Source organism: Schistocerca serialis, chromosome 5 (genome assembly GCF_023864345.2).
Source record: "Schistocerca serialis cubense isolate TAMUIC-IGC-003099 chromosome 5, iqSchSeri2.2, whole genome shotgun sequence".
Lineage (NCBI taxonomy): Eukaryota > Metazoa > Arthropoda > Insecta > Orthoptera > Acrididae > Schistocerca > Schistocerca serialis.
The window spans coordinates 33,523,437-33,550,824 of record NC_064642.1 but is presented as its reverse complement, the minus strand read 5'-3'; the positions used below and the strand labels follow the sequence as shown (position 1 = coordinate 33,550,824).

Genomic DNA, 27,388 nt, shown 5'->3' with positions numbered 1-27,388 from the left:
CCTCCTAATATTTCGGCTGTATAACGTTCAGCCATCTTCAGAGTGAGCCACAAGACTGCCGCTCCAGTTTTTTTTTTTTTTTCTTTATTGTATTTCAATTCCCCATCGGGGCGGGCAGGCAGCAGCATATGCGCTGCTCTTCAGCCGAAAGACATAGAACAAACAATAGAAGACTTAAAAAGAACAAAGGAGAGAATATGGTGAACAGATATAAAAAAGGGGGAACATCATGGAAGGCAATAGACAAAAAACGGGGTGACCGTAAAATGGACACTGCGACAATTAAAAGATCACAAGGCACAGTATGACTGGAGCATGAAAGGTATCGACGTATGGTGTAGCACATAACAAACACTGACGGCGAACCTCAAGGCAGTACATAATTAAAATCACACCTCTTGATGCACAGGAGAAACAGCACTGATGTGGTACACTGACGATGATCAAAACAGAGGATCTGCCAGGCACTAGGAGATGAGGGAGACTGGAAGAAGGAAGAGATGGGGGAGATGAGGGGAGGGCACGCTGAAGAGGGCCGGGTAGGGAGGGATGTGAGAAGGAAAGAGGCAAGTATGGGGTGCAGGGTCCCAGGGGAGGGGGGGGGGGAAGGAGGAAAATCCGCTCTGGGAGAAGGAGGGAAGAGGAAAAAAGGGAGCCCTGGGGAGGTGGGGGGGGGGGGGGGGGGAGGAACAAGGCCAGGTTATAGTTGGAAGGAAGGGTAGATGTCACGGCGAAGTTCGTCATCCGGGAGGGGGAGGCGTTGGAAATTGCCCTGCTGAAGGAGATGGAGGGTGTGGAGGGTGTGGAGGTGGAGAGAGGGAGGGATACAGCGATAGAGGCACGGCAACGGGCAGGGGGTGGAGAGGAAGGAGAAAACCAGAGGGTGGGGGGGATCAAGCCTGCGGACAATGTAAAGGATGCGAAGGGGATGTTGGAGGAACAGGAGGAGGTGGGGGAAGGGGATCAGTTCATACAGGAGCCGTGTGGGGGAAGGAAGGCGGATACGGAAGGCAGGGCGGAGCACATGGTGTTCAAGGATTTGGAGGGCCTTGTAAAAGCGGGTGGGGGCAGAGATCCAGGCAACGCTGGCATAACAGAGGATAGGACGGATGAGGGATTTGTAGGTGTGGAGAATGGTAGAAGGATGCAATCCCTATGTCCGGCCAGACAGGAGTTTCAGAAGGCGGAGGTGGGAATGGGCTTTCTGCTGGATGGCTGCGCCAGTGCTCGCTTCGTCCTTTTATACTCGTGTACCGCGCAACTGCGCATGCGGCCACAGATGCAAATGCACCAGAGACGTTGGTCAGCGGCAGAGATGTGCACGATGCGCGAGTTACATCTATGGCTCCGCAGTCGATCTGTGTTGGCATGTCGATATATCATTGTGAGCTGCAGTGTGACGACGTCCTTGTGAGTTTATTACAGCAAGTGCCGGATTCCATGATTTATCAAGATTGAAACCACTATCTCTGTTAATTAAATTCGTCGTCAAGCGAATTTCAGTTGCCTCACTCACTATCGAGTCCCAAAAAGACGATGTAGTTGCCAAAATTTCGACGTTGTCACACAACATACTGTGACCAGTGTCAATACAGTGCTCTGCCAGTGCCGACTTGTTAGGTTGTAAAAGTCGTGTGTAACTCCGGTGTTCTGTACGTCTTTCTTGGACAGTACGAGTTGTTTGTCCAATGTAGGAAATATTAGAAGAAGAAGAAGGAGAAGGAGAATTCTTGCAGCTGCACACCCGAAACTTAATGGAACAGGAACTCGTTGTTTGTGTCGTCTTCATCCTCATCATTTCATCCTCGTCGACGCGCAAGTGGCCGAAGCGGCTTCACCTCAAAAGACTTGCGCCAGGCGATCGGGTCTACCCGCCGGGAGGCCCTCGCCACACGACATTTCATTTTCAACACATGCATTTCATACTTGACAAACTGCCTATTGGCTTCTGTCTCGGGTTCTTGGGCCGACGTTCGTCTGATGATTTTATTGACGTTTCGCCAGTACGAGTGGCTGGCATTGTCAGAGCTTCACCCTTCATTGCTGGTGATGAAATGGAGCCGAGATCGCAGCTGCTGACTATTGTACCTCACGCTCTAACGTCCGAGGGCGTGATGAGGATGAAATGATGATGAGGACAACACAACGCCCAGTCACCGAGCTGAGGAAATCTCCGACCCAGCCGGGAATCGAACCCGGGCCCGCTTGTACAGGAGGCGAGCATGTTACCACCCACCTAAGCAGGTGGGCGTTTCAAGAGAGTAATGTACAAACACACTGCGCGCATCTAATGAACACCTGCCACTGGGACGCAGGGAGCAACCGAATGGAACAGCCTGCGGTATCTGCTAATGTAAAAACGACTGAGCACGCCTGGGAGCAGTGACACCTCCAGTGAGCCCTCGCAGGACCCTGCTCACGTACTGGACCACTTCAGGGCGGCCACCGTCGAAGATTTCAGCAGCAACCTCTTGACAATGTTTTGGACAGCATGCTAAGGATGTTCCAAGCAAGTTAGAATGCACAGGCTGGAGCAACACGGTACTGAAGTAGAGTTCCTGGCATATTAAAACTGTCTGCCCGATTGGTGCTCAAACCTAGGATCTTTGTCATTTGGGGGCAAACGCTCTAGCAACAGAGCTATGCAAGCACTACGAAGCACCCATACTCAGCTTCAATTCCGCCAGTACCTCTCTTCTACAGTACAAACTTCACACTACTCTTCTTCCCTTGCGGCACTTGCAATGCTAGAAGGAAGTTTAAATCCTGGGAAAAAAGTCAATGGAGAGAAATGGCTTAGCCACGGTCTAGGGACTGTTTTCAGTTGGCCTCTGGAATCAGTTCTCTAGGCTGTGACCAAACCATTTGTGCGTGTTATCCCTTCTTCCGCAATTGCTGGTCACGCAAGGTATGCAGCAGAACTGTGAAGTTTGGAAGGTAGGAGAGATGTGGCGATTTAGTAATGCTGTGAGGGTGGATGCTTAGTTGTGCTCGGATAGCTCAGTCAGCAGAACAACAGCACACGAAAGGCATCGGTTCCTGGCCCACAGTTTTAATCTGCCAGGAAGTTTCAAATCTGTGCACATTCGATGTGTTCGATGTTAGTCAGGTGCTGGTTTTTATGTCACGGGTAAGGACTAGGACTGTTGGTATTTATAAAAATATCGGGAACCGGATATATCGATATTTAAAAAATATCATTATCGGCCCTCGACATATCGCAAACATTATCGATATGACAACGGAAAAAATATCGACATTCCACCCAAAAAAATATCAGCTGCTCATTGTAAATACACTGCCAGTTTTAGAGCAGTGTATTTAAGTATTGATTTATTACTAGATATTCCGTTCATCAACAAGATAGCAGCCAGCTTATGCCGCTTACTACATGGATTGAAAGGAAAACGATGCACTTTCAGGCTTAGCGAGAGTCACTTGGCTAACAATGCTAACTACATGTAAGTGGCACAATAAAAGGTGTCCGATGGGTACGTCGTTCGATTTCGTCACACATCGAGTTTGTCCAGAACACTTCATGCCGATTTCCCTGTCTTTTTTTTTCTGCCAGAACCAGCAATCTAGAAGTCGTAGTGTCAAAATTCTGCGGTGAAGTTAAACGTTGCAGTTTCTGTTGGTAGCGAAGTGCGCCGATCACGTTAGCATTCACCCTCATAGGTCTGCACCTACCTCAAACATCAGTCTTGTCATTTAGATTTTTGTTCATCAGTTTCAGCGGCTGCTTTTGAAAAATGCCAAGGTGAAGAAACAGCACACTAGTGGCGTCAAAAATTGTTTTTTAACAATTAACAACAAAGGCGTTTTTCGTTGCGGCTGAATCTTCTCTTGATATTTCAGTCACCAACTTTCTCCTCCGAATGCGAAAATATTTTATTGACCCCCACTTACATAGGGAGAAACGATCATCACGATAAAATAAGGGAATCAGAGCTCGCATGGAAAGATATTAGGTCTTCGTTCTTTTCGGTGCACCGTTCGAGAGTGGAATAATGGAGAATTGTTGTAAAACTGCCAGGCAGTTAAGTGTGATTTGCAGAGTATCCATGTAGATGTAAATCTACATGAACGAACTGGTGTGGTGTTTATTCACATCGGACATCTTCTTTGTGCTATCTATACTTTCTTCATACAGTCAAAGAGAAACAATGGGGTTCTAGGCGCTTCAGTCTGGAACCGCGCGACCGCTACGGTCGCAGGTTCGCATCGTGCCTCGGGCATGGATGTGTGTGATGTTCAAAAAATAGCTCTGGGACTTAACATCTGAGGTCATCAGTCCCCTAGAACTTAGAACTACTTAAACCTAACTAACCTAAGGACCGCTCGGCTACCACGGCCGGCAATGTGATGTCCTTAGGTTAGTTAGGTTTAAGTAGTTCTAAGTTCTAGGGGACTGATGACCTCAGATATTAAGTCCCATAGTGCTCAGAGCCATTTGAACCATTTGAAGAAACACTGGACGTGATGAAAGCTCGAAAAGTAGTAGACTCCTTCTCGCAGTGAAAGTAAAATTATGTTCTACCACAATTTCAAAAGAACAACCCGGTATATATATATATATACCGGGTGATCAAAAAATCAGTATAAATTTGAAAACTTAATAAACAACGGAATAATGTAGATAAAGAGGTAAAATTTGACACACATATTTGGAATGACATGGGGTTTTATTAGAACACGAAAAAAAAACTTCACAAAATGTCCGACAGATGGCGCTGGACAGCAAAACTGCTACCGTGACGGGTGAGAGGTACGCCGATATGTTACAGAATCGCATCATCCCCAGCCTGGCTGATAAACACCTGCTGGAACGTACGATGTTTATGCAGGATGGCGCTCCACCCGATATTGCTAGACGCGTGAAAGATCTCTTGCGCGCGTCGTTTGGTGAGGATCGTGTGCTCAGCCGCCACTTCCGTCATGCTTGGCCTCCCAGGTCCCCAGACCTCAGTCCGTGCGATTATTGGGTTTGGGGTTACCTGAAGTCGCAAGCGTACCGTGATCGACCGACATCTCTAGGGATGCTGAAAGACAACATCCGACGCCAATGCCTCACCATAACTCCGGACATGCTTTACAGTGCTGTTCACAACATTATTCCTCGACTAGAGCTATTGTTGTGGAATGATGGTGGACATATTGAGCATTTCCTGTAAAGAACATCATCTTTGCTTTGTCTTACTTTGTTATCCTAATTATTGCCATTCTGATCAGATGAAGCGCCATCTGTCGGACATTTTTGTATTTTTTTTTGTTCTAATAAAATCCCAAGTCATTCCAAGCATGTGTGTCAATTTGTACCTCTCTATCTACATTATTCCGTAATTTACTCAGTTTTCAAATTTATTCTGACTTTCTCATTACCCAGTATATATTGGTACTCGATATTACCATTTTGATATCGGTATACTGGTATACTGGTCAAACCAATCGCCGGTATACATCGATATTTTTTGGAAAAAAACGCCGAAATATCCTTATATCAACATTTTATTAATACTCCAAGCAAGAATTTTGCTTTTGTGTTTGTACGTGTAATTTTTTTTTTAAATTTCCCATGAGTGTGACTACTTCAGTTTTACGAGGCTTATTCTTTCAATGACGGCTGCCAACCCACTCACGATTACAGATGGGAATGTGGTGCAGAATATTTTTGACACGTTTTGTTTCAGGGCGGTTTTTCAGTTTACGGTTCTGACAGTAACGGTGAATGCGGCAGGTCAGAAGGAGCAGCGGACGCCGCGCGACAGCGAGGAGCGGCAGGTGAGGGCGGTGGCGGGGGCGGCGGCCGCGGTGCTGGAGCGGGAGGAGAGCGTGGCGCCGCCCATGTCGCTGTCGGCGCCCGAGCTGGGCGGCGAGGACCCGGCGGCGGGGGGCGGCGGCGACCCGGGCGGCCCGCTGCGCAACGCCGTCAGCTCGACCGAGCTGCTGCACGACCGCGCCAACGCGCGCTTCTTCCAGGAGGCGGAGCAGCGCCGCATGCTGCGCGACCGCGAGCGCGCCGAGCAGCAGCAGCGGCAGGCGCGCACCCTGGTGGCCGCGCGCGCGCCGCCCCCGCACCAACATCCTCTCCACAGGCAGACCACCGACACGTAAGCTCCGGCACTGGCTGGCAGCTCCGTACAGGCAGCAGCTACACTGCCCCGTCAGAAGTATCCGGACACTCCAGGACTGGCCAGAGGTTGTCAGCAGAGACAGACCCGCCAGCATAAAATGAGGCGAGCAGATTTCTGTCGTCAGCAGAGACCCACAAGGGAACCTCCCCATCGCACCCCCCTCAGATTTAGTTGTAAGTTGGCACAGTGGATAGGCCTTGAAAAACTGAACACAGATCAATCGAGAAAACAGGAAGAAGTTGTGTCGAACTATGAAAAAAATAAGCAAAATATACAAACTGAGTAGTCCATGTGCAAAATGGGCAACATCAAGGTTAGCTCAGGAGCGCCGTGGTCCTGTGGTTAGGGTGAGCAGCTGCGGAATGAAAGGTCCTTGGTTCTAGTCTTCCCTCGAGTGAAAAGTTTATTTTCGCAAAGTTATGATCTATCCGTTCCTTCATTGACGTCTCTGTTCACTGTAATAAGTTTAGTGTCTGTGTTTTGCGACCGCACCGCAAAACCTCGCCATTAGTGAACGAAAGGACGTGCCTCTCCAATGGAAACCGAAAACATTTGATCGCAAGGTCATAGGTCAACCGATTCCTCCACAGGAAAACAAGTCTGATATATTCTATACGACACTGGTGACGGCATGTGCGTCACATGACAGGAATATGTCGTCGACCCACCTAACTTGTACACTTGGCGAATGGGTAAAAAAATTCTTCTACCTTTCCCGATTTAGGTTTTCTTGTGGATGTGATAATCACTCCCAAAAAAGTGATGAATACATAAGAGTTGTCACATAAACTGCAACAAATGAATGCAACAGTTTCACAGTCCCACAGTTTTCCCTGTGGTCTGCCAAAACATATGTTTTTAACGTTTTCAAATTTTTCCGTGTGTAGACCGTCAAATCCTGCATATGTCCAAGAAAATCCGAACATGTCCTGGAATTTTGGAGAGCGAAGTTGATTATGCATGAGTTCCTGAACTTTGATAGTTGTCTGGAAACAAAAAATTAAATTTTTCACTCGAGAGAAGAATCGAACCAAGGATCTCTCGTTCCATAGCTGCTCACGCTAACCACGGGACCACGGCGCTCCTGAGCTTACACTATCCTTGATGTTGTCTAACTTGGCATGGGCTACTCAGTTTGTATATTTTGCTTATTTTTTTCATAGTTACACACAACTTCTTCTTGTTTTCTCGATTGATCTGTGTTCAGTTTTTCAAGGCCTGTCCACTGTGCCAACTTATAATTAAATCTGAGGGGGGTGCGATGGGGAGGTTCCCTTGTCAGTAGCAGCAGAATGGGTCGGTCAAGGGAGCTCAGCCCATAAGGAATCGAATTGTCATCCCAGGCAGAACAAAGAGATGCCATTAATACATTGCTGGATAGAAGTAATAAAATCTGTGAGCTAGTTTATTTGCAAGAGGAACTAAATCATTTGCGAACAGCTTTTACGAGAAATGTGTTACGAGTACTTGTTACAACTTCTTCACCACTTGTTAACAGCAGACGCAGTGGCTGCGCCAAAGACTGAGGGCCGGCTGGAGTGGCCGAGCGGTTCTAGGCACTACAGTCTGGAACCGCGCGACCACTACGGTCGCAGATTCGAATCCTGCCTCGGGCATGGATGTGTGTGAGGTCCTTACGTTAGTTAGGTTTAAGTAGTTCTAAGTTCTAGGGGACTGATGACCTCAGCAGTGAAGTCCCATAGTGCTCAGAGCCATTTGAACCATTTTGAACCCAAGACTGAGACGGCGTGGAGTTTTACAATTATTTATTGAACTTCCTTTACAATTTCTCCCTCGTCGCCGCTGCCCAGCCCTGCGGATCCCTCCGCCTGGCTGCTGCTGTGCAGATTCTCCGACAGTGCGTGCAACGCGCGCCGCCGATCGCATTCGGGGGCCTCAGGCCACCAGTGCTCCGCTGAAGCCAGGATGCCCTGTGGTTGAGGCGAACTCGTCGCCGCGAGGTCAGCTGCCTTCGCCCGCTGCACCGGCGGCTGGGAAGCCGTCAGTCGCGAGGTCCCGTCACGGACGGACCACGCGCCGTGGTGGTTGCCGGGTTGCCGTGAGGTCCGGGCGTCAGTCCCCGGCGACGCCTGTGACCAAGACTGCGCTGCAGCCGGTCCTGCTGGAAGTTCTCGCTGTGGTTAGTCAGCCACGATGCCGACCGAACTCGGACCGACCTCCAGAGCTGAAGTTGACATCTGGCGGCGAACAGATGACTCCTGCGAGCTGGAACAGACTTCCGGAATCGTCACCTACGAAGATTGAACATTTGGACACGGACCACGTCCGTCCTTAGATACGAACTGCTTCCTTATGGCTTCTGTCTGTTGCTGCCTGCGCTCCACTGTTTATATCCGGCAGGAGGACGGTTTTTACCCTCGGTGGTAGCTTTTTGTTATTACTCCCGCAGTATATTGCAGCGTAACTTAGCGTGCTGGCCTCACTTCCTCTTACTCAGCACTCTCCAGTCTTTGCTCGGCTCTCGGCCTGTGTGCGTCCTTGCGTCAGTCTGTTGGTAGACTGTTGCTGTCAGCAAGGCTATCTGTGCATGCATATTTCGCAACGCCTCCGTCGCTGGCGTGCCTTTGTTCTGCCATTCTCCACTGCGTGAAGCAACGCTTATTACATGTGGCCGCAACAAATGGATACGCTAAGAAAAGTGTCCGAAACCGTGCAACAGCAGTCGGCTGGGAATGTTTTTCTTCAATTTATCCACAATTTCACGGATCGTAATGGGAAAGTTCTCGCCAAGTTTCAAGCTGAAGGAATCCTTAGAGCCACAAAGTCGAGCACTGGATATTTACGATTGCCGAAAGACCCACGACACCCTTCTGTAGCCCCTGGGGTGTATAAAATTCCTTGCAGTTGTGATAAAGTTTATACTGGAACGGCGAAAAACAGCGTTAATACCCCCATAATTGAACAACTACTAGTTGTTTGGTTGTTTTGGGGGACGGGACCAAACAGCGAGGTCTTCGACCCCACTGGATGAGGGAAGGAAATCAACCATGCCCTTTCAAAGGAAGAATCCTGGTATTTGCCTGAAGCAATTTAGAGAAAACATGGATAACCTAAACCAGGGGGCCCGGACATGGGTTTGAACTGTCGTCCTCCCAAATGAGAGTCCAGTGTGCACCACTACTGTGATGGGCAGATCTAGCGACATGCATTATGTGATCAAAAATATCCGGCACCCACTTGTAATGTGGAATTGACCAATCAATAACTATCACGAGAGTTGAGCCCGACATTATGAAAGTAGGTTGGGAATACAGTGTTGTCAGTACAAAAGCAGTAACAGCAGAATGAGCCGGTTAGGAGACTTTAGTGCCTTCCAAGGTCGACTAGTGAGTGATCTATCGGGGTCATTTCAACCCTTTTAAACCTGCTCGAGTCGACTGTTAATGACACTACTGTCAACTGGAAGCAGAAAGGAAAACCACATCTGAACCAAGAGCCGGCACACCTCATGAGGGTCCGTCGAGCATTGCGGAGTTTGGTTACAGAAGATCGCATGAAATCAGCAAATGAATGACTTGTGAGTTCCAAAGTGCTACCAGGAGTCCAGATAGCACAATGACTGTGCGTAAGGAGTTAAAAAGAATGGGGTACGATGGTCGAGCAACTCATCAAATCCCAAACATTTCTGTAGTCAGCGCAAAGCGACGCTTGAGGTGGTGTAAAGGGCAACGCCAGTGGACAGCGGATGACTGGGAACGAGCCATTTGCAATGATGAATCACGCCGTACTCTGTGGCAATCCGATGCAAGGGATGGTTTCGGAGGATGCCTGGAGAACGTCACCTGCCATCGTGTGCAGTGCCAGCGCTAATGTACGGAGGAGGTTGTGTTACGGTGTACGGTTTTTTTTTCGTAGTTAGAGTGCGCTCATCTCATTGCGCTTAAGAAAGCGCCAACAGCAGAAGAATATGAACACACTTTACAGTATCGTGTAGTGCGTACAGTAGTGGATCACTTCACAGACACTGATTGTTTTGTATCAGCACGACAATGCACCCTGTCAGAAAGCAACATGTATGAGGCAACAATTTGCGGAAAATAACGTTCAATACCTTACGGGTTAGTTACTGCGTCGACTTTGTGCCAGACGCCAGCATCCAACATCGCTACCTTTCTAGTTTTGGCTCGCCGAGGAGTATGGGCTGCCATTCTTCCACAGACATTCAGACACTTGGTTCAGAGTGTTCCCAACAGAGCTCAACAAGTCATCGTAAGTGTGTAGAGTGAGCACAGCCTGTACTCACGTCCACTAACAGATATCCGGATACTTCTGACGAGGTAGAGCACGTACTTAGATCAGGCATAACAAATGTAGCTAACGAACATGCACCCAGTTAATTATTAGGCAAGATAAGCAAGAGCTCGGGAGTGGTGAGGTCTGATAGCCCAGAAAACAAATTTAAAACTTTCATAAGATATTTATTTTAACCCAGAGACGTGTTGCAAGGAAATCTGACATGTTACAATAACCAAATAGTGCAACAGATAAAATTATATGCCTTTTCCAAAATTAAAGAGAAAGATGATAGTATTATGTTTACTTTTATTTACACCAAATCTTATATGATAGAACATTAAGCCTCAACTTCTTGCAAATTAACTTGAATCTCAATTGAACCAAAATTTATAGTGGTGAAATTAACATACAAAAATAATTTTATTGAATTGAAAGTCACTTAACGTGAACACAAAAAATTGTCTTCTTCCTTTTTTGACAAGGTTACAGCTAATACACTGACAAATATAAGATGTATATTTTACAACGCGGAAATTGTGCGAGTGATACATCTTTTCAAGTGAAAGTAATTGTAGCCAAATCACCCTCGACGGAACGGATACAAATACACACATCAAAAAAAGTTTTGCGTCACATTGGTTCCGAGAGTTGCGGAACCTGTACAGAAAATTGGAATAGAGATCAACATAAACATCATTTCTGCCCTTTTTATTGCTCATGAAAACAATACATTGCATGTTGTACCACCATACAGCGAGACCTTCAGAGGTGGTGGTTCAGATTGCTGTACACACCGGTACCTCTAATACCCAGTAGCACGTCCTCTTGCATTCATGCATGCCTGTATTCGTCGTGGCATATTATCCACAAGTTCATCAAGGCACTGTCGGTCCAGATTGTCTCACTCCTCAACGGCGATTCGACGCAGAAAATGGCTCTGAGCACTATGGGACTCAACTGCTGTGGTCATAAGTCCCCTAGAACTTAGAATTACTTAAACCTAACTAACCTAAGGACAGCACACAACACCCAGCCATCACGAGGCAGAGAAAATCCTTGACCCCGCCGGGAATCGAACCCGGGAACCCGGGCGTGGGAAGCGAGAACGCTACCGCACGACCACGAGATGCGGGCGATTCGGCGCAGATCCCTCAGAGTGGTTGGTGGGTCACGTCGTCCATAAACAGCCCATTTCAATCTATCCCAGGCACGTTCGATAGGGTTAATGTCTGGAGAACATGCTGGCCACTCAAGTCGAGCGATGCCGTTATCCTGAAGGAAGTCATTCACAAGATGAGTCGCGAATTGTCGTACATGAAGACGAACGCCTCGCTACTACGCTGCCGATATGGTTGCACTATCGGTCGGACGATGGCATTAACGTATCGTACAGCCGTTACGGAGCCTTCCATGACCACCAACGGCGTACCAGGAAACCTCCACCTTGCTGCACTCGCTGGACAGTGTGTCTAAAGCGTTCAGCCTGACCGGTTTGCCTAGAAACACATGTCCGACGATTGTCTGGTTGAAGGCAGATACGACACTCATCGGCGAAGAGAACGTGATGCCAGTCCTGAGCGGTCCATTCGGCATGTTGTTGGGCCCATCTGTACCGCGCTGCATGGTGTCGTGGTTGCAAAGATGGACCTCGCCATAGACGTCGGGAGTGAAGTTGCGCATCATGCAGCGTATTGCTCACAGTTTAAGTCGTAACACGACGTCGTATGGCTGCACGAAAAGCATTATTCAACATGATGGTGTTGCTGTCAGGGTTTTTCTGAGCCATAATCCGTAGGTAGCGGTCATCCACTGCGGTAGTAGGCCCTTGGGCGGCCTGAGCGAGGCATGTCATCAACAGTTCCTGTCTCTCTGTATATCCTCCATGTCCGAACAACATCACTTTGGTTCACTCCAGTACGCCTGGACACTTCCCTTGTTGAGAGCCCTTCCTGGCACAAAGTAACAATGCGGACCCGATAGAACGGTTGAACTACAGACAACACCAGCCGTGTACCTCCTTCATGGTGGAATGACTGGAACTGATCGGCTGTCGGACCTCCTCCATCTAATACGCGCTGTTCACACATGGTTGTTTACATCTCTTGGCGGGTTTAGTGAACAGTCAAAGGTAGTGTGTCTGTGATAGAACATTCACAGTCAACGTCTATCTTCACGAGTTCTTGGAACCGAGGTGACGCAAAACTTTTTCTGATGTGTGTTGATTCTTCCGCCACTTCACGAACTGGCGAAACACAGTACAGGAAATAGCAGAGTGACACTGTATAAACACTGACTGTCTAAGCCTCCTTCTGGTGGAAGACTCAGCTACTTCGACCGCACTGCCCTGTGACCAGAGGCAAAGCTCGCGATGCACGCTACCCAGAGATCTTTCCCACGTCGAGATCGATTACTTTGATATAATGGGATCGATCCGAGACGACCACGGCTCAAAGTACTTAAAGCAAATTTGAGAAACACAGAATGTTAGACAATATTGGCTGATCCACAATGACACTATAAAGTCACTAGTTGAGCGTCACCGACCTAGCAAACATCGGGGTAGCTGCAGTATAGTTACAATTTCGACGCAACTACAGACGTTGCTGCTATCAGTGGGAAGAAGTCCTCACTTTACTACGTTGTCTTTGGTTCTCGTCACTGTCGATCTGTTTCGATTGATGGATCTCCATGACTTCCATCCGTCGTCCCTGGTAGTTTTTCTTGTAGCAAGATCGACTTCTGGGAGTATCCGAGATACATAGCCCAATTTCTGCTCCCTTGCTGCTTTGGGCGTAGCGGTGGCTTCAGTGGCTGTACTCAAGATACTCTTTCTAAATGTGAGTCAGTGTGTGTCGTGGCGTACTGCTGGATGTGGAAGTGTCTTGATTCGCGGATTATGGCAGAGAGAGAAGAGTCTATCCCTGCTTTTTGCTGGTGCCCGAACAATGTGCAGCTGAAAGCCTCTGCTAACTGCAGTTACCTTAGAAATGCGCTCTGCAACACGCACCTGTACGTATATGGTGATAATATAAGTTGAAGCAATGAATTACAACTTGTACCAGCACCAGAAAGTCTCCTGATATATATATATATATATATATCATATATATATATATATATATATATGATATATATATATTTGCGCTGAGCTCTTTTTTAGGTGGATCTGTCTCAAACAAGGAACAGAAATCAAATCTACCCCACCATAAGAAAGCTACTCCTTTACAGGAGTTGTCTCTAGCTATTCCCAAAAATTCTCTCTCGGCGATAGGCTCCACAGGTCTATAATTTTTTATTTATTTTTTATTACATGACTATAATTAATAAATGAGTACAAAAAAATTCATAAACGGAATGTCACAAATTATGTGCCTCAAAGCATAAGCTAAAATAAAAAAGTAAACTCCGCCCGAACAGGCCATGAAGGCACAACGGTACCGACCGGTCGCCGTGTCATCCTCAGACCACAGGCGTCACCGGATGCAGATATGGAGGGGAATGTGGTCAGCACACCGCTCTCCCGTCTGTATGTAAGTTTCCGAGACCGGAGCCGCTACTTCTCAGTCAAGTAGCGCCTCCGTTGCATCACAGGGGCTGCGTGCATCCCCTTGCCAACAGCGCTCGGCAGACAGGATGGCCACCCACCCAGGTGGTAGCCCAGCCAGACAGCGCTTAACTTCGGTGATCTGACGGGAACCGGTGCTACCGCTACGGAAAGGCCATTGGTCAAGCTAAAATATACTTTGTATATTGTTTGTGCTACTGCAGCTAAAAGAATTCTTCTTCGAAAAATGGTACAACAGATGTTTTCTTGTCCACTGGCATTGGCTTTTTCTATCTCTAACAGATCTATAACAGATTCATGCTAAATTGCTGATGCCTCAATGAATACAGCTGCCCATGAATCAGCCAATCTCTTCCCTCCTTACTGCTTACAATTCAAGTCATTCTGTTTTCGATGAGGTGCTTTGCGGAACGTCACACCCAGCCTGGTACTTCCCAACTACAGCGTTGTTTACGAAAACACTGCGTAAATGGTTTGCAAACAGCGTACGGTACCTTAGCATGCGTTCAAGAGCGTTGTGAGCGTTTTGCACCTACCACCGGTCCACTCTCTCCCTTTCGCCGAAGATGCAGATGATGTAAGTTGGGTTGCCTACTTCAAGAGGCGTGAAATAATTTCCAGCCAGCGTTATTTTGCACATCCTGTATTAGTAAACTACTCTTATGAGCTACTGTGAGTCCAACGTGATCGCAGAAGGCCGCACTTTGTGGATGATGGTTCCCTTGAACCATGGAAGCGCATGATATTTTGCGAGGGGAAAGTAATAGTTGTCTGGAGGTACCCGAGGTTCAGTTACATCAGGTGGGCAGATGTTATTCTATTCGTTCCGACATTACAGCTGCACAGAATACCCTAGTACGTCCGCCACGCCTATGCAAATTTCGGTTCACGTCTCAGCCCATTGCCGTTCCCTTTGTAAACTCGCCCAATAAGCAGGAGACGTGGGTTCGAATCCCAGAGCTGGTGTAAATTTTAGTTCATTGCTTCAGCTTACATCACTGTAGATGAAAGTGAGACTCAGAATGTCTCAGGAACACCAACTGTATATGATTAATACTACTTGCTCGTTGTTTATTACAATATGCGCACGCGAAGTGCTCTACGTATTATTAGAGTACATCTAGTGCTTTAATTGGGAAATTATTTATTACAGTAGCCCGATTACAGCAGAACCATCATTTAAAAAGTATCCGCTTTTACTTTGAAGTGTGGTGGCTTCATAAAATTGTACATAACGGAAAGAGCACTTCCGCAAACACACACACACACACACACACACACACACACACACCTGTCCCTCGCACTATAGCAGAGACGGCTAAACCGACCTAAATAACGCTGAGGGTGTACCTACCCACACAAGCGTCTTTCAGCGCCAGTAAGCCGGCGTACGTCTCTGTTTTGTGCAGCGCATAACTGCGCGGTCATCAGCACCCGTTACACAGTCCCAGTTGTTACACAGTCCAATTTTCTCACGATCCAGTTTAGCCACTTTCACGAATGATGATTATGATGGCGAAATGATGAGGACACACAAACACCCAGTGCCCGGGCAGAGAAAATCCTCAACCCGGCCGGGAATCGAGCCCGGAACTCCGTGATCCAGAGGCAGCAACGGTAGCCACTAGACCACGAGCTGCGAACATACGTCTCTGTAACAACTATTAAACACCTCAAATTGTTGTCTGCCGTGCAGGTCTTAGACGTTAATACACCAAAGGCAATTTTCCTTGGGTAGAAATCACTGTAATTCACGACTCGCACTAAGAATCTGAGCGCTTATGAGGAAACGATCCTAAATACAAACATGGGGGCTGCCATCGGTTCATATACTACCGCTGAGACAACACAGACACGAAGCCCTTGGCTGGGTTGGTGCGATGTCTGTGGCTGGGCTGGGACGCTTTTCGACGGTGCTTGACCTATCCTCGGTATAATACAGTGTGATAAAAGAATACGATAGTTGCAGCTGACCTCGAGCTCATGACAGCATAAGCACCAGAATATCAGCAACGCCGTTTTCTGGGCCTCTGACACAGTGACTTCTCCTCTAAGAAACACATGGCACCTTATTTATAGCCTGTGTTGAGCGTTCGCTAGCCACAATTGCGAACAAACCTTTGCCCACAAAATACTTCTGCAACATAATAAAGTTCGTTCACTCACTTCGGCAATCCTCCTGTTCTTCAACTGTTCGTAGAGCATCCAAAAAATATGTCGCCTTGTGCACTATTTTGAATCTTGGCAGTGCTCGGCTAAATGGACGATCCGTTTCTTGTAGGGTTGGGGTGAGAAACTACGCCGTAACTTAACAATTATTCAGAAGTAGTAAAACACCAGTAGGGCAAAGTGCACTTACGGTATCAGCAGCTCTTCCGCTGCGTGCTGCTGATGGCATTTTGTTATCGTTGGTCGTAGCCAATGGGATGATAGTATACAGTGATCAATGGCAGTTACTCATACCAACGGACAATGCAAGTCTCTCGTACCAATGATTTCTTTCGGTGGAAGATACCAGTTGATTACTTTTGTTTGATAGGCGACATTAACTACTACTCATCTATTATGAATTTTAAGGTTCGTTAGCACTTTTTTTCAAATATGTCACGATTTTCCGACGTTGTGGTGAGGTTTGACCCTAACAGTAGAGCTTAAACTTCTGTGAATGAAACGAGCAGCAATCACATTTAAAGTCATTATTACCGGTTAGCGTACAATCCCCCTCTACCCCACGCAACCTTGGTTGTGGTGACATATTGATCTGTAGCGTAACTGGAGGTTGCAGTATGATAAAGTGGTTGTAAACCGGCAGAGCCAATGAATGTTAGCACCAAAAGTAATTATATTAACAAATTGAGATATAGCACAGCCCGATACCTACGTTCGTCTTTGCAGTCATCTATTTGTGTGATTTACTTCTGAAATTGCCACCATTTCCGAGGACGTCATTAAATTGGGACCTAATAGTAAAAAATACCATGTACTTTCAATTACGAAGCAAGGGAAATTGCAAACGAGCAATGCGATTGTCTACCCACACATAAGTCATGACTGCTCGTGTTCACTTACCATTATTCATCATGCAAAACGACACAGAAGGCAGCACACAATGTTTCAGACACCGTAAATGCACTTTTAGTCGCCAGTGTTGCAGCAGCTTCGATACTGGGCATCCGAATTACATCTGGTGCCACGCCATTTTTAATATCCCAACGCATAGTGACCGTCGATACTAACTCAGAAATATCTGCACATCGCTACTACGGCAGGCATCATTTCCAGCCGTGTCACATGGGCCACACCACTCGCACGGATCTAGGCCGGGCTGACAGTCAGTAATCAGTAATGTGCTGTATAGACTGTTGAATGTCTCATCATGTCGCTACGTATAAAACGACCCCGCTTTTGTTGTGGACTGTCTGGTTTTCACTATTTAGTGTGCAGCTAACGATGACTCTTGTTATGTTTACAGTTTACGCTTTCGTATCGGAAATGAATAGAAGACCATGAATGGAAAGTAAGGCCACGACCAGTGCGTCCCTGTTGCGTCAGCCATAGACAACGCCACGTATGTTTCTCCATCGAGAAATGCCATAATGTCTGCTCCCAATACTTGACCCCTAAGTGTACCTTTTTATGATCAGGTTAGGTTCACAGTAGCTCAAAAGAGTAGCTTGCTAATACAGGACGTGCAAAATAACACTGGCGTGGAAATTTTTTTACCAATTTTAAGATAGGCAACCCAGCTTAAATCGTCTGCCCCTGTTGGGGATGATGTAAAGCGGATTGCCTATCTGAAGGTGCATGAAGTACCGGATGGTTATAGTTAAACTTTCCCTATTTAACACGTTATAACACGGAAACTAATTACCGTACAAGGACCAAATTTGGTAGCATTACTGTCCAGAGCATGGGGTGCGTGATTTCCATGCGTCACAGCGCCACCGATCAGTTCCAACTATGGCGACCAGGTGCTGTGATCAGTCATCATGATGCAGTCTGACGCACCTGACCAGTCACAATGCATTTGTTGACGTGCCAACATGAGCTTGGATAAAAGCAGCAGAGCATTATTGGTGAAGCTCTATTATGAAAACAACAGCAACGCTGCAGCTGCAATTCCAGAATAGCACCAGCTGAAAGGATTACAGAAGGGTCCTCTTTCTCGACCTGCTGTGCGGAGTATGATGAAGAAGTTCGAATCAACTGGAGGACTGGGCATCGCTCCGGGAAGAGACCGACGACTAGTTGCACCACAGGTGTTTGATGGAATCGCTTTTGCTACGGCAGACAACGCTGCGCGTAACTCCCGATGATCAGGCAGTGTGTGTGCAGTGACATGAAAGTCGAACATCCCGCGGTTCACTGTACGGATGGTGCTTCGAACCAATCTCAAATGATATATGTACACGATCGATATCGTACAGCAGCTTACACCACAGGACGCTCAACGATTTTTTTAAACTTCGTTTTCCACTTCCTCGCGAGGACTGAAGTTGATGAGGGCTGGCCCTGGACCATACTATGCACGGACGAAACTCATTTTTCTCTACGGGTGTGGTGAACGCACAAAACTGCCGAGTGTGGGAATCTTCACCTTCCAGACACTGTGCATGAAGTTCCTCTGTATGGTGAACGTGACACCGTACGGTGTGGCTTGAAAGGAACGTTCATTACTGGCTCATTCTTTTTTGAAGAGATTGCTGCTGAAGGACCGAAGACGTGCAGTGTGGCTGGCCAGCATAACTGCGATATGCTTCGCCAGCATTTCATATCCGCCCTACAGGAGAGAGAGGCATTGAACTCAACAGTTTTAATGCAAATGGGGCCCCACAGACATTGCTCGTGAAACACATTTGGAGACGATCGAATAATCAGCCGATCATTTCCAAATGCTTGGTCGGCACGATCACGTGATCGCACTCTCTGTGATTTCTGGTTGTGGGGCTACCTGATGGGCAGGGTTTACCAGGGGAACATTCACACATGTGCTGATCTGAAGCGCAGCATATCAAGGGGGGTAGCCAGCGTACCTACGGACGTGCTTCGTTCTGCACAGCAGCAATCCTGCTCTTTCAGACTCTTGTGAACACTGATGGGCGGCATATTGAGCCGCTTTTGTAGCAGTAATGGTACCGGTATACAGGGTGGTCCACTGATAGTGGCCGGGCCAAATATCTCACGAAATAAGCATCAAACGAAAAAACTACAGAGAACGAAACTCGTCTAGCTTGGAGGGGGAAACCAGATGAAGCTATGGTTGGCCCGCTAGATGGCGCTGCCATATGTCAAACGGATATCAAGTGCGTTTTTTAAATAGGAACCCCCATGTTTTATTACATATTTGTGTAGTACGTAAAGAAATATAAATGTTTTAGTTGGACCACATTCTTCGCTTTGTGATAGATGGCGCTGTAGTAGTCACAAACTTATACGTACGTGGTATCACGTAACATTCCGCCAGTGCGGAAGGTATTTGCTTCGTGATACATTACCCGTGTTAAAATGGACCGTTTACCAATTGCGGAAAAGGTCGATATCGTGTTGATGTATGGCTATTTTGATCAAAATGCCCGTCGGGCGTGTGCTATGTATGCTGCTCGGTATCCTGGACGACATCATCCAAGTGTCCCGACCGTTCGCCGGATAGTTACGTTATTTAAGGAAACATGAAGTGTTCAGGCACATGTGAAACATCAACCACAACCTGCAACAAATGATGATGCCTAAGTAGGTGTTTTAGCTGTTGTCGCGGCTAGTCCGCACAGCAGTAGCAGACAAATTGCGCGAGAAACTGGAATTTCAAAAACGTCGCTGTTGAGAATGCTACATCAACATCGATTGCACCCGTACCATATTTCTATGCACCAGGAATTGCATGGCGACGACTTTGAACGTGTACAGTTCTGCCACTGGGCACAAGAGAAATTACAGGACGATGACAGATTTTTCACACGCGTTCTATATATCGACGAGGCGTCATTCACCAACAGCGGTAACGTAAACCGGCATAGTATGCACTATTGGGCAACGGAAAATCCACGATGGCTGCGACATGTGGAACATCAGCGACCTTGGCGGGTTAATGTATGGTGCGGCATTATGGGAGGAAGGATAATTGGCCCCCATTTTATCGATGGCGATCTAAATGGTGCAATGTATGCTGATTTCCTACGTAATGTTCTAACGATGATACTACAAGATGTCTCACTGCATGACAGAATGGCGATGTATATCCAACATGATGAATGTCTGGCTCACAGCTTGCGTGCGGTTGAAGCGGCATTGAATAGCATACTTAATGACAGGTGGATTGATCGTCGTACCACCGTACTATGGCCCGCACCTTCACCGGATCTGACGTGCCCGGATTTCTTTCTGTGGGGAAAGTCGAAGGATATTTGCCATCGTGATCCACCGACAACGCCTGACAACATGCGTCAGATCATTGTCAATGCATGTGCGAACATTACGGAGGGCGAACTACTGGCTGTTGAGAGGAATGTCGTTACACGTATTGCCAAATGCATTGAGATTGACAGACATCATTTAGTGCATTAATGTGGTATTTACAGCTAATCACGCTGTAACAGCATCCGTTCTCAGAAATGGCGAGTTCGCAAAGGTACATGTACCACACTGGAACACCCGAAATAAAATGTTCAAACGTACCCACGTTCTGTATTTTAATTTTAAAAAACCTACCTGTTACCAACTGTTCGTCTGATATTATGAGTCATGTTTGTCACAATTACAGCGCCATCTATCACAAAGCGAAAAAAGTGGTCCAACTAAAACATTCATATTTCTTTACGTACTACACGAATATGCAGTAAAAATAATGGGGGTTCGTATTTAAGAAACGCAGTTGATATCCGTTTGACCTATGGCAGCGCCATCTAGCGGGCCAACCATAGCACCATCTGGTATCCCCCTTCAAGCTAGACGAGTTTCGTTCTTTGTAGTTTTTTCGTTTGACGCTTATTTCGTGGGATATTTGGCCCTGTTACGATCAATGGACCACCCTGTATAATGGTATGATGTACCTTAGCAGCACATTAAAAATGTTTCAATTGAATTGATTTTGCATTATTTCTTTTTCCCGTGTGCTGATATTAATGCTACCCACTTTGGTGTTCGTGCGGTAATTAGTTTCCGTGTTATAAAGTGGTAAACAAGGAACGTTGAATGATAACCGACCGGTATTTTCCACGCCAGTTTTCTTTTGGCCACCCCAGTTTGTAAAAGTAGTCACGTTATTACACGGTAAGTAGCATAGAGGCGGAATGAGACGCAACGGAGTGTGGACTCCCGCTGCTGCTGCAGCTGGCTTGCTCGGCGTCAGCGGACGAGAGGTGCTTCCAGGCGGCGCGCTGTTCCTCTGCAGGTCTGAGGAGGCGATGGAGGAGGACTCGCTGGAGGAGAGCGACGAGTCGGCGGACGAGCGCGACTTCGAGGCGGAGGAGAACCGCGCGTGGCGCAGCCGCCTGCAGCGCGGGCTCGCCGACCGCCTCGACGACGAGGAGGACACCTACCACCCGCCACGCGTGCTCGCAGCCGCTCCAGCTCCAGCTCCAGTCGCAGTTCCGGCCCCAGCCGCCGCTCCAGCAGACGCCAAGCCGCCACCAGCGGCTCCGGCGCAGACTGCCTGGGAGAGAGTTAACGGTGGTACGGCACTCCACACATACCGACCTCTGTTTCAACCTTTATAAAGCATTTTTTAAAAATCTTTATTCATCAAAACCAATATTATACAACATAACCCACCACCTAAAGACATTAGTGGGTCGAAGTTACATACGCGGTTACAATTTCCAGCAGCGTTTACCAAAACTCTATTTACCTATTATTAGTATCAATTATAGGATAGGAAGTTAGTTCTATGGGTATTCCTACTATTTGATCTACTGTTAGTCTACCATGCTATCTACTCTATCCTACTCTACTAACTGTTACATCCTGCAGCGTTACAGGTGTGCCAGTAAGAAGATATAAACCTACTATCTCTTGGCCGTGCCCACCGAGCTAATCCCAGTGGGCGTGCCCCTGGCACTGGGCTGGCCTTAACGCATATCGCTGAAGGTCTTTAGAAATATCCTACTATCTATTTCGTACAGGTAATTCTATCTACTAGGTCGTAATCAGTGTGCTTTGTCTATGATCGGTGAGTTCACACCCTCCCCTAGTCCTGGATGCGACGGATCCCGATCGTCTCGGCCAGTACGCATCCTGGCGGAATGGGATGCTGCGTGATGTCACATTTTGGTTCTTTCACTACTCAATCTCCATACGATATTCTCTCAGGACTTTGGCGGATACCTCGCTGGCCAATTTATCAACGATAGTGAAGGTGATTGGGTCCCTAATTAGATGGAAGGTATCTGTATTTGGCAGAGAATTTCTTAACTCAGCGGCAACGTCGTCGAAAAGGGGACACTCGTAGACCACGTGATACGGTGTACCTGTTTCGGCACCAGAGTTACACGGGGGTGTTGCTCTTTTCCCGAAACGGCAGAGATATGCCGGGTACGGGCCATGCCCAGTGAAGAAGCGCAGCAGTCCCTTGCTCGGCTACAAATGCTTCATACTCTATCTTTCTTGGACGTTTCGTAAACGTTGGTATGTTCTTCTCCCTGTCTCATCCCCATCCCAGATTTCTTGCCAGAGTTCCATTCCCCTTCTTTTAATTGATATTTTACCCCCACTCTGACCCCCATAATATCCCCGGTTTTTTCGATCTGCCCCTTTTTTACCAAGTACCGTGCGGCTCTCCAGGGTGTCAAGGAGAGGCTCCATATTGACATCCCAAAAGAGTGGCCCCAGGACAGAGCCCTCTGGACACCCCTTCGTTATCTTTTTGCCCACTCTCCCGCTAGGGGATGATAGCCAGACCTCTCAATCCATACAATAGCTCCTGAGACATCCATATAGCGGCCCTGGACACTCCTTCTCTCGGAAGCGGGAGAAGAGCGAAGGCCACCACAGGTTGTCGAAGGTGCCTCTGATGTCTACCATGATGCCAACTATGTACTTATGTATGGACGACACGCAGACCTCGGCCGCCATGGCGGTTGCGTCAGACGCAGAACGCCCGGGCCTGAAGCCGAATTGCCTGCTGCTCATCCCACAGAGCATCCGGTGTGCCATCAGCCTGTCAGCCAGCAACCTCTTCAGCAATTTTCCCAGCAAGTCCAACAGACATATAGGGTTTATAAAGTATTTAAAAAAAATATCTTTATTCAATTCATTACATTATACATATAACCCACTACCTGACTACATTAGTGGGTCCTAATGATGATACAGAGAAATGCAGCTTTCTATTCTACACTACAGGTAATTTTATAATAATTATTATTACTCTAATCTTACCGCTATGAGGTTCTAAGCTACTTAACCTACAAGGAAACTACATGCTACCTGCAGCGTTACAGGTGTGCCAGTGCTACTATAAACCTACTGGGTGTTGGCCAGGCCCACTGAGCTAATCCCAGTGGGCATGCCCCTGGCACTGTGCTGGCCCTTAACTCAGTATCGCTGCAGTCTATTCTAAGATGTTAACCTATCTTCTACATCTAATCTAATTATATACGTCATAATCGGTGTGCCTTCCATTCCAGTGTTTATGTACCCCCCTCCCTCCTAGTCCAGGGCTAGGCGGATTCCAGCCGTGAAGCGGCTGGCCAAGTCCCTACCCGGCGGTACATGAAGGGTGCACAAAGTCTAAGTCGGTGAAAAGTATTTGCCTTTAATGATGATTGTCCCTTAAAAAGTTCTTAAGTACTTTTTTTGATATTTCATCAGTGAGTTTATTTAGGGTGTTAAAAGTGTTGTCGTGCCTTAATAAGTGGTACGTGTCATTGTTCGGTAACTGTTGTCTTAGGTCATGGGCTACATCATCGAAGAGATGGCACTCATACACCACATGTTCTGGGGTACCTTGCACAGCACCACAGTCACACACTGGTGTAGCCTGCTTCCCAAACTGACATAGATATGTTGGGTATGGTCCATGTCCAGTAAGAAAGTGCAGCATTCCTCTCGTAGGCGTGAAAAATGTGAGTTTTATCCTTTCCTCTATATCCGGTAGCAGCTCATAGGTTCTGCGTCCCGTATCCTCATTGTTCCATTGTTTCTGCCACAGTTCGATCCCTCTCTTTTTGATGGCGTACTTATCCCCAGCATAAACCCCAAGTATCTCCCTGATTTTGTCCCTGTTCTCCTTCTTCGCCCAGTACCAGGCGGCCTGCTCACGAATTTTTATGTCCAGTGGACAAATCCCCATTAGCACTAACAGCGCTCCCCCAGGTGTTGTCCTGTAGGCCCCTGCTGAACGTAGAAGCATGTTCCACTGCACTCATCTTACGGCCATGGCAGGCATGCCCAGACTCCTGATCCGTATCCTACTATTGAGGTCAAGATACTATTATGGTATAATTTGATTAAGTTGGGTGGAAGGTGAAACCGCTTATGACCAGTTCCAATGAGATTATTTAATAAAACCAAAGATTTTTGAGATACAGTATCAATGTGTGATGCAAAGTTCCACCTCTCATCGATGATTACACCCAGGTATCGGGCCTCACGGCGCCGAAGAACAGGTGTGCCATTAATTCTTACAGTGGGGTTTCTGACAAGTTGGCCTTTGAGAAGTAGGTATGTAGATTTATTGGGCGCAATCGTCATTTTGCTTTTATGACACCACGATGTAAGTACAGTTAAGGCTCTCTCCACTTTTGGCTCTAAGTCCTCACGGCTTCGGACGCCGACCAGCAGGAGGAGGTCGTCAGCGTATGCTATGACCTCTAGCACATCGTCACAGTTCTTTAGGTCTTCAAGTAGTGGCTCCATGTTGATGTCCCAAAAGAGAGGTCCCAGGACAGAGCCTTGAGGACATCCTTTGGTCACAGTCTTCCTGACTATGCCGCTAGGGGCCGATAGCCAGACCTCCCTGTCTGCACAATAGCTCCTCAGACAGCCGTATAGTAGCTCTGGGCAGTTCTTCTCCCGCAAGCAGGAAAAGAGTGAGGCCCACCACAGGTTGTCGAAGGCGCCACTGATGTCCACCATGATGCCGACGACATACTTGTGCGGGGTGGAGCCGCAGACCTCGGCAACCAGGGCGATTGTGTCAGACGCAGTACGCCCAGACCGAAAACCGAATTGTCTGTCACTCATCCCGCACAGCATGCGGTGTGCTGTCAGTCTGTTTGCCAGTAGCCTCTCAAAAAGTTTGCCCAGTATGTCTAACAAGCAGATGGGCCTGTAAGACTTAATTTCTGTGGGATCTTTATCTGGACCCTTTTTGATGATGATTATATTTGCTTTTTTTCCATATTACTGGGAATTTCCCGAGTTTCAGGCACTCGTTGTATAACTTAATGAGAGGGGCTATGAGCTGGGGGGCAAGGAATTGCACCACTTCCGCAGTAATGCCGTCCTGGCCAGGAGCTTTTCCCCTTTTGAGGGCCTTGATCTGGGCAGCAACCTCCTCCTCAGAGAAGGGGTAAGTTCAAATGTTATTGTTGTAGTCCCTTCGGTCTTCTCGCCTTATTCTTTTCTGTTCTTCTGTCTCGTTTTCCTCCACATCGTCAGGTAACAGGACCCGAAGGAGGGCCTCAGCAGTTTCCTGCCACGTGTCCGTCATCCGGTCCCCGTCCCTGTCGGTGGATAGCACCGTAGATGATCTTACCTTTCCCGTACCAGTTTGTACGGGACTCCCCAAGGGTCTGTAGCCAATTGGCTTTTCACGTAGTTTTCCCAGCTTCTAAGTCTGACTGCCCTAAGCTCCGGTTGAAATTGATCCTTGCTTTCTCTATAGATCTGCAGCCATCTTTGTTTTTCTCCCCAGACGACACTCCGCTGGTAGTACCTCCTTGCCCTCCTCACAGCCTGGCGCATCTGTCCTAATTCGACCGACCATGGTGTGGGGGTGGCCGCAACGGCTCTCCTCCTGGTTGGTACAGCAGCTCGCACCGCCCTGGTGATCGCCTGTACCAGTTCTTCGGCGCACTGTTCCACGTTTTCGTCACCCTCCAGCAATGTCAGGATGTTGCACTCTTCCACGAGACGGTCCCAGTTGCTCTTGTTGTAATCGAGCTGCAGCTCCCACCCCATGTCCCAGTGGCACTCCCTTTCCCCAATAGTGAATGTAATTAAATTATGATCACTGGTGGTTGCTCTGTCCCACACTTTCCAGTTGTTGACTTTTGTGGTAAGGTTTGGTGTTACTAACGTAACATCAATGTTTGTGCCTTCTCCCCTGCCGCCAGTATAGGTGGGGGAGGGGGTTCCCTTGTTGGTTGGCAATCACCAGTTGCAATGCCATGATTGTCTCCTTAGCCTTTAGCCCCTGATCGTCGTGCGTGCCACTGAACCATAGGGGTACTTTGCATTTATATCTGCTGTCACGAGCATCCTGCGTCCTCGCAATTCCGTGGCAATCTGTGTAAGTGTCTCCAAGAACTCGTCTATTTCCCTTCCATATTGGAAGTATATGTTGGAGATGTATATCACTCCTGTAGGTGTTTGCAGTTCCACGACATTGCAGTGTTCGCCAGAAAACTGCGCAAGGACTGTGGCTCTAAATGATCTGTTGATAATTACTACTGCAGCTTTTGGCTCTATGTCAGAGTGTATTACTTGCCAATTGGCAGCCATGAATGGGATCTGCCCCACTTGGGAGTACGGTTCCTGTAAACAGAGTACATCTAGACTCTTCTCTTCCACCACCTTCCGAAGTTCCTGCAAGACTAGTTTACTATTGTGGGTGTTTATCTGACCCACGTTTAGTTGGCTCATGTGGGAAGTAGGTATGAATATGTGATTCTGGCCAGTTTTTGGACCAGTCGTGGGCTACTCTACCATTAGTTATTACTGATTGATAGTATAATTCCTCTATGTCGAATTTATCATTTCTTCTTTCGAAAACCTTTTTGACTAGATCTCGCAGGGCTCCGAAGTCGGTTGGGAGATTCATTGTCTTGAGCTGGATTCTGTCCACAGCCTCCATTACTGGAAAGGTGACATCTCTACCATACTCGTGGCCGACACGTACCACATGTCTCAATGCGATAGTGAGGATTGCCGGCTCCTCCAATCTTGATAGTTGCAATGCATGCTCCAGGTTGGGGTATATTCGTTAGGGATCAATTCCCATTCCTCCGTGGGATGGTGAGTCAGAGGATGGCTTTGAGCTGCTCACTTCATTATACTGGACATGTTTGGTGGTTACTATTTCTTTGCTGTGTGATTGTGAACTCCCAAGTACAGGATGCCTGCGTGGTCGAGAATGCTCTTGGTTCGACCCAGGTCCCCAGCAGGGTGGAGAGGGAGCGTCTTCTTCACATGGATCAGTTTGTATGCAAACGTCTTTCATTGTTATCACCAGACATCGTGGTTGCGTGATTTTTTGAATAAATTCTTTGAATTT

At 47.5% G+C, this 27,388-nt stretch overlaps 1 protein-coding gene across 1 annotated transcript in view; it reads left to right on the top strand.

Annotated features, from left to right (window-relative positions):
* LOC126482275 (uncharacterized) overlaps positions 1 to 27,388 on the top strand; it is a 242,662-nt gene that overhangs the window by 204,077 nt on the left and 11,197 nt on the right. The window contains exons 10-11 of the mRNA XM_050106260.1: positions 5,738 to 6,110; positions 21,344 to 21,624. Of these exons, the coding sequence (XP_049962217.1) occupies positions 5,738 to 6,110; positions 21,344 to 21,624 (654 nt within the window). The remainder of the gene's footprint in view (positions 1 to 5,737; positions 6,111 to 21,343; positions 21,625 to 27,388) is intronic.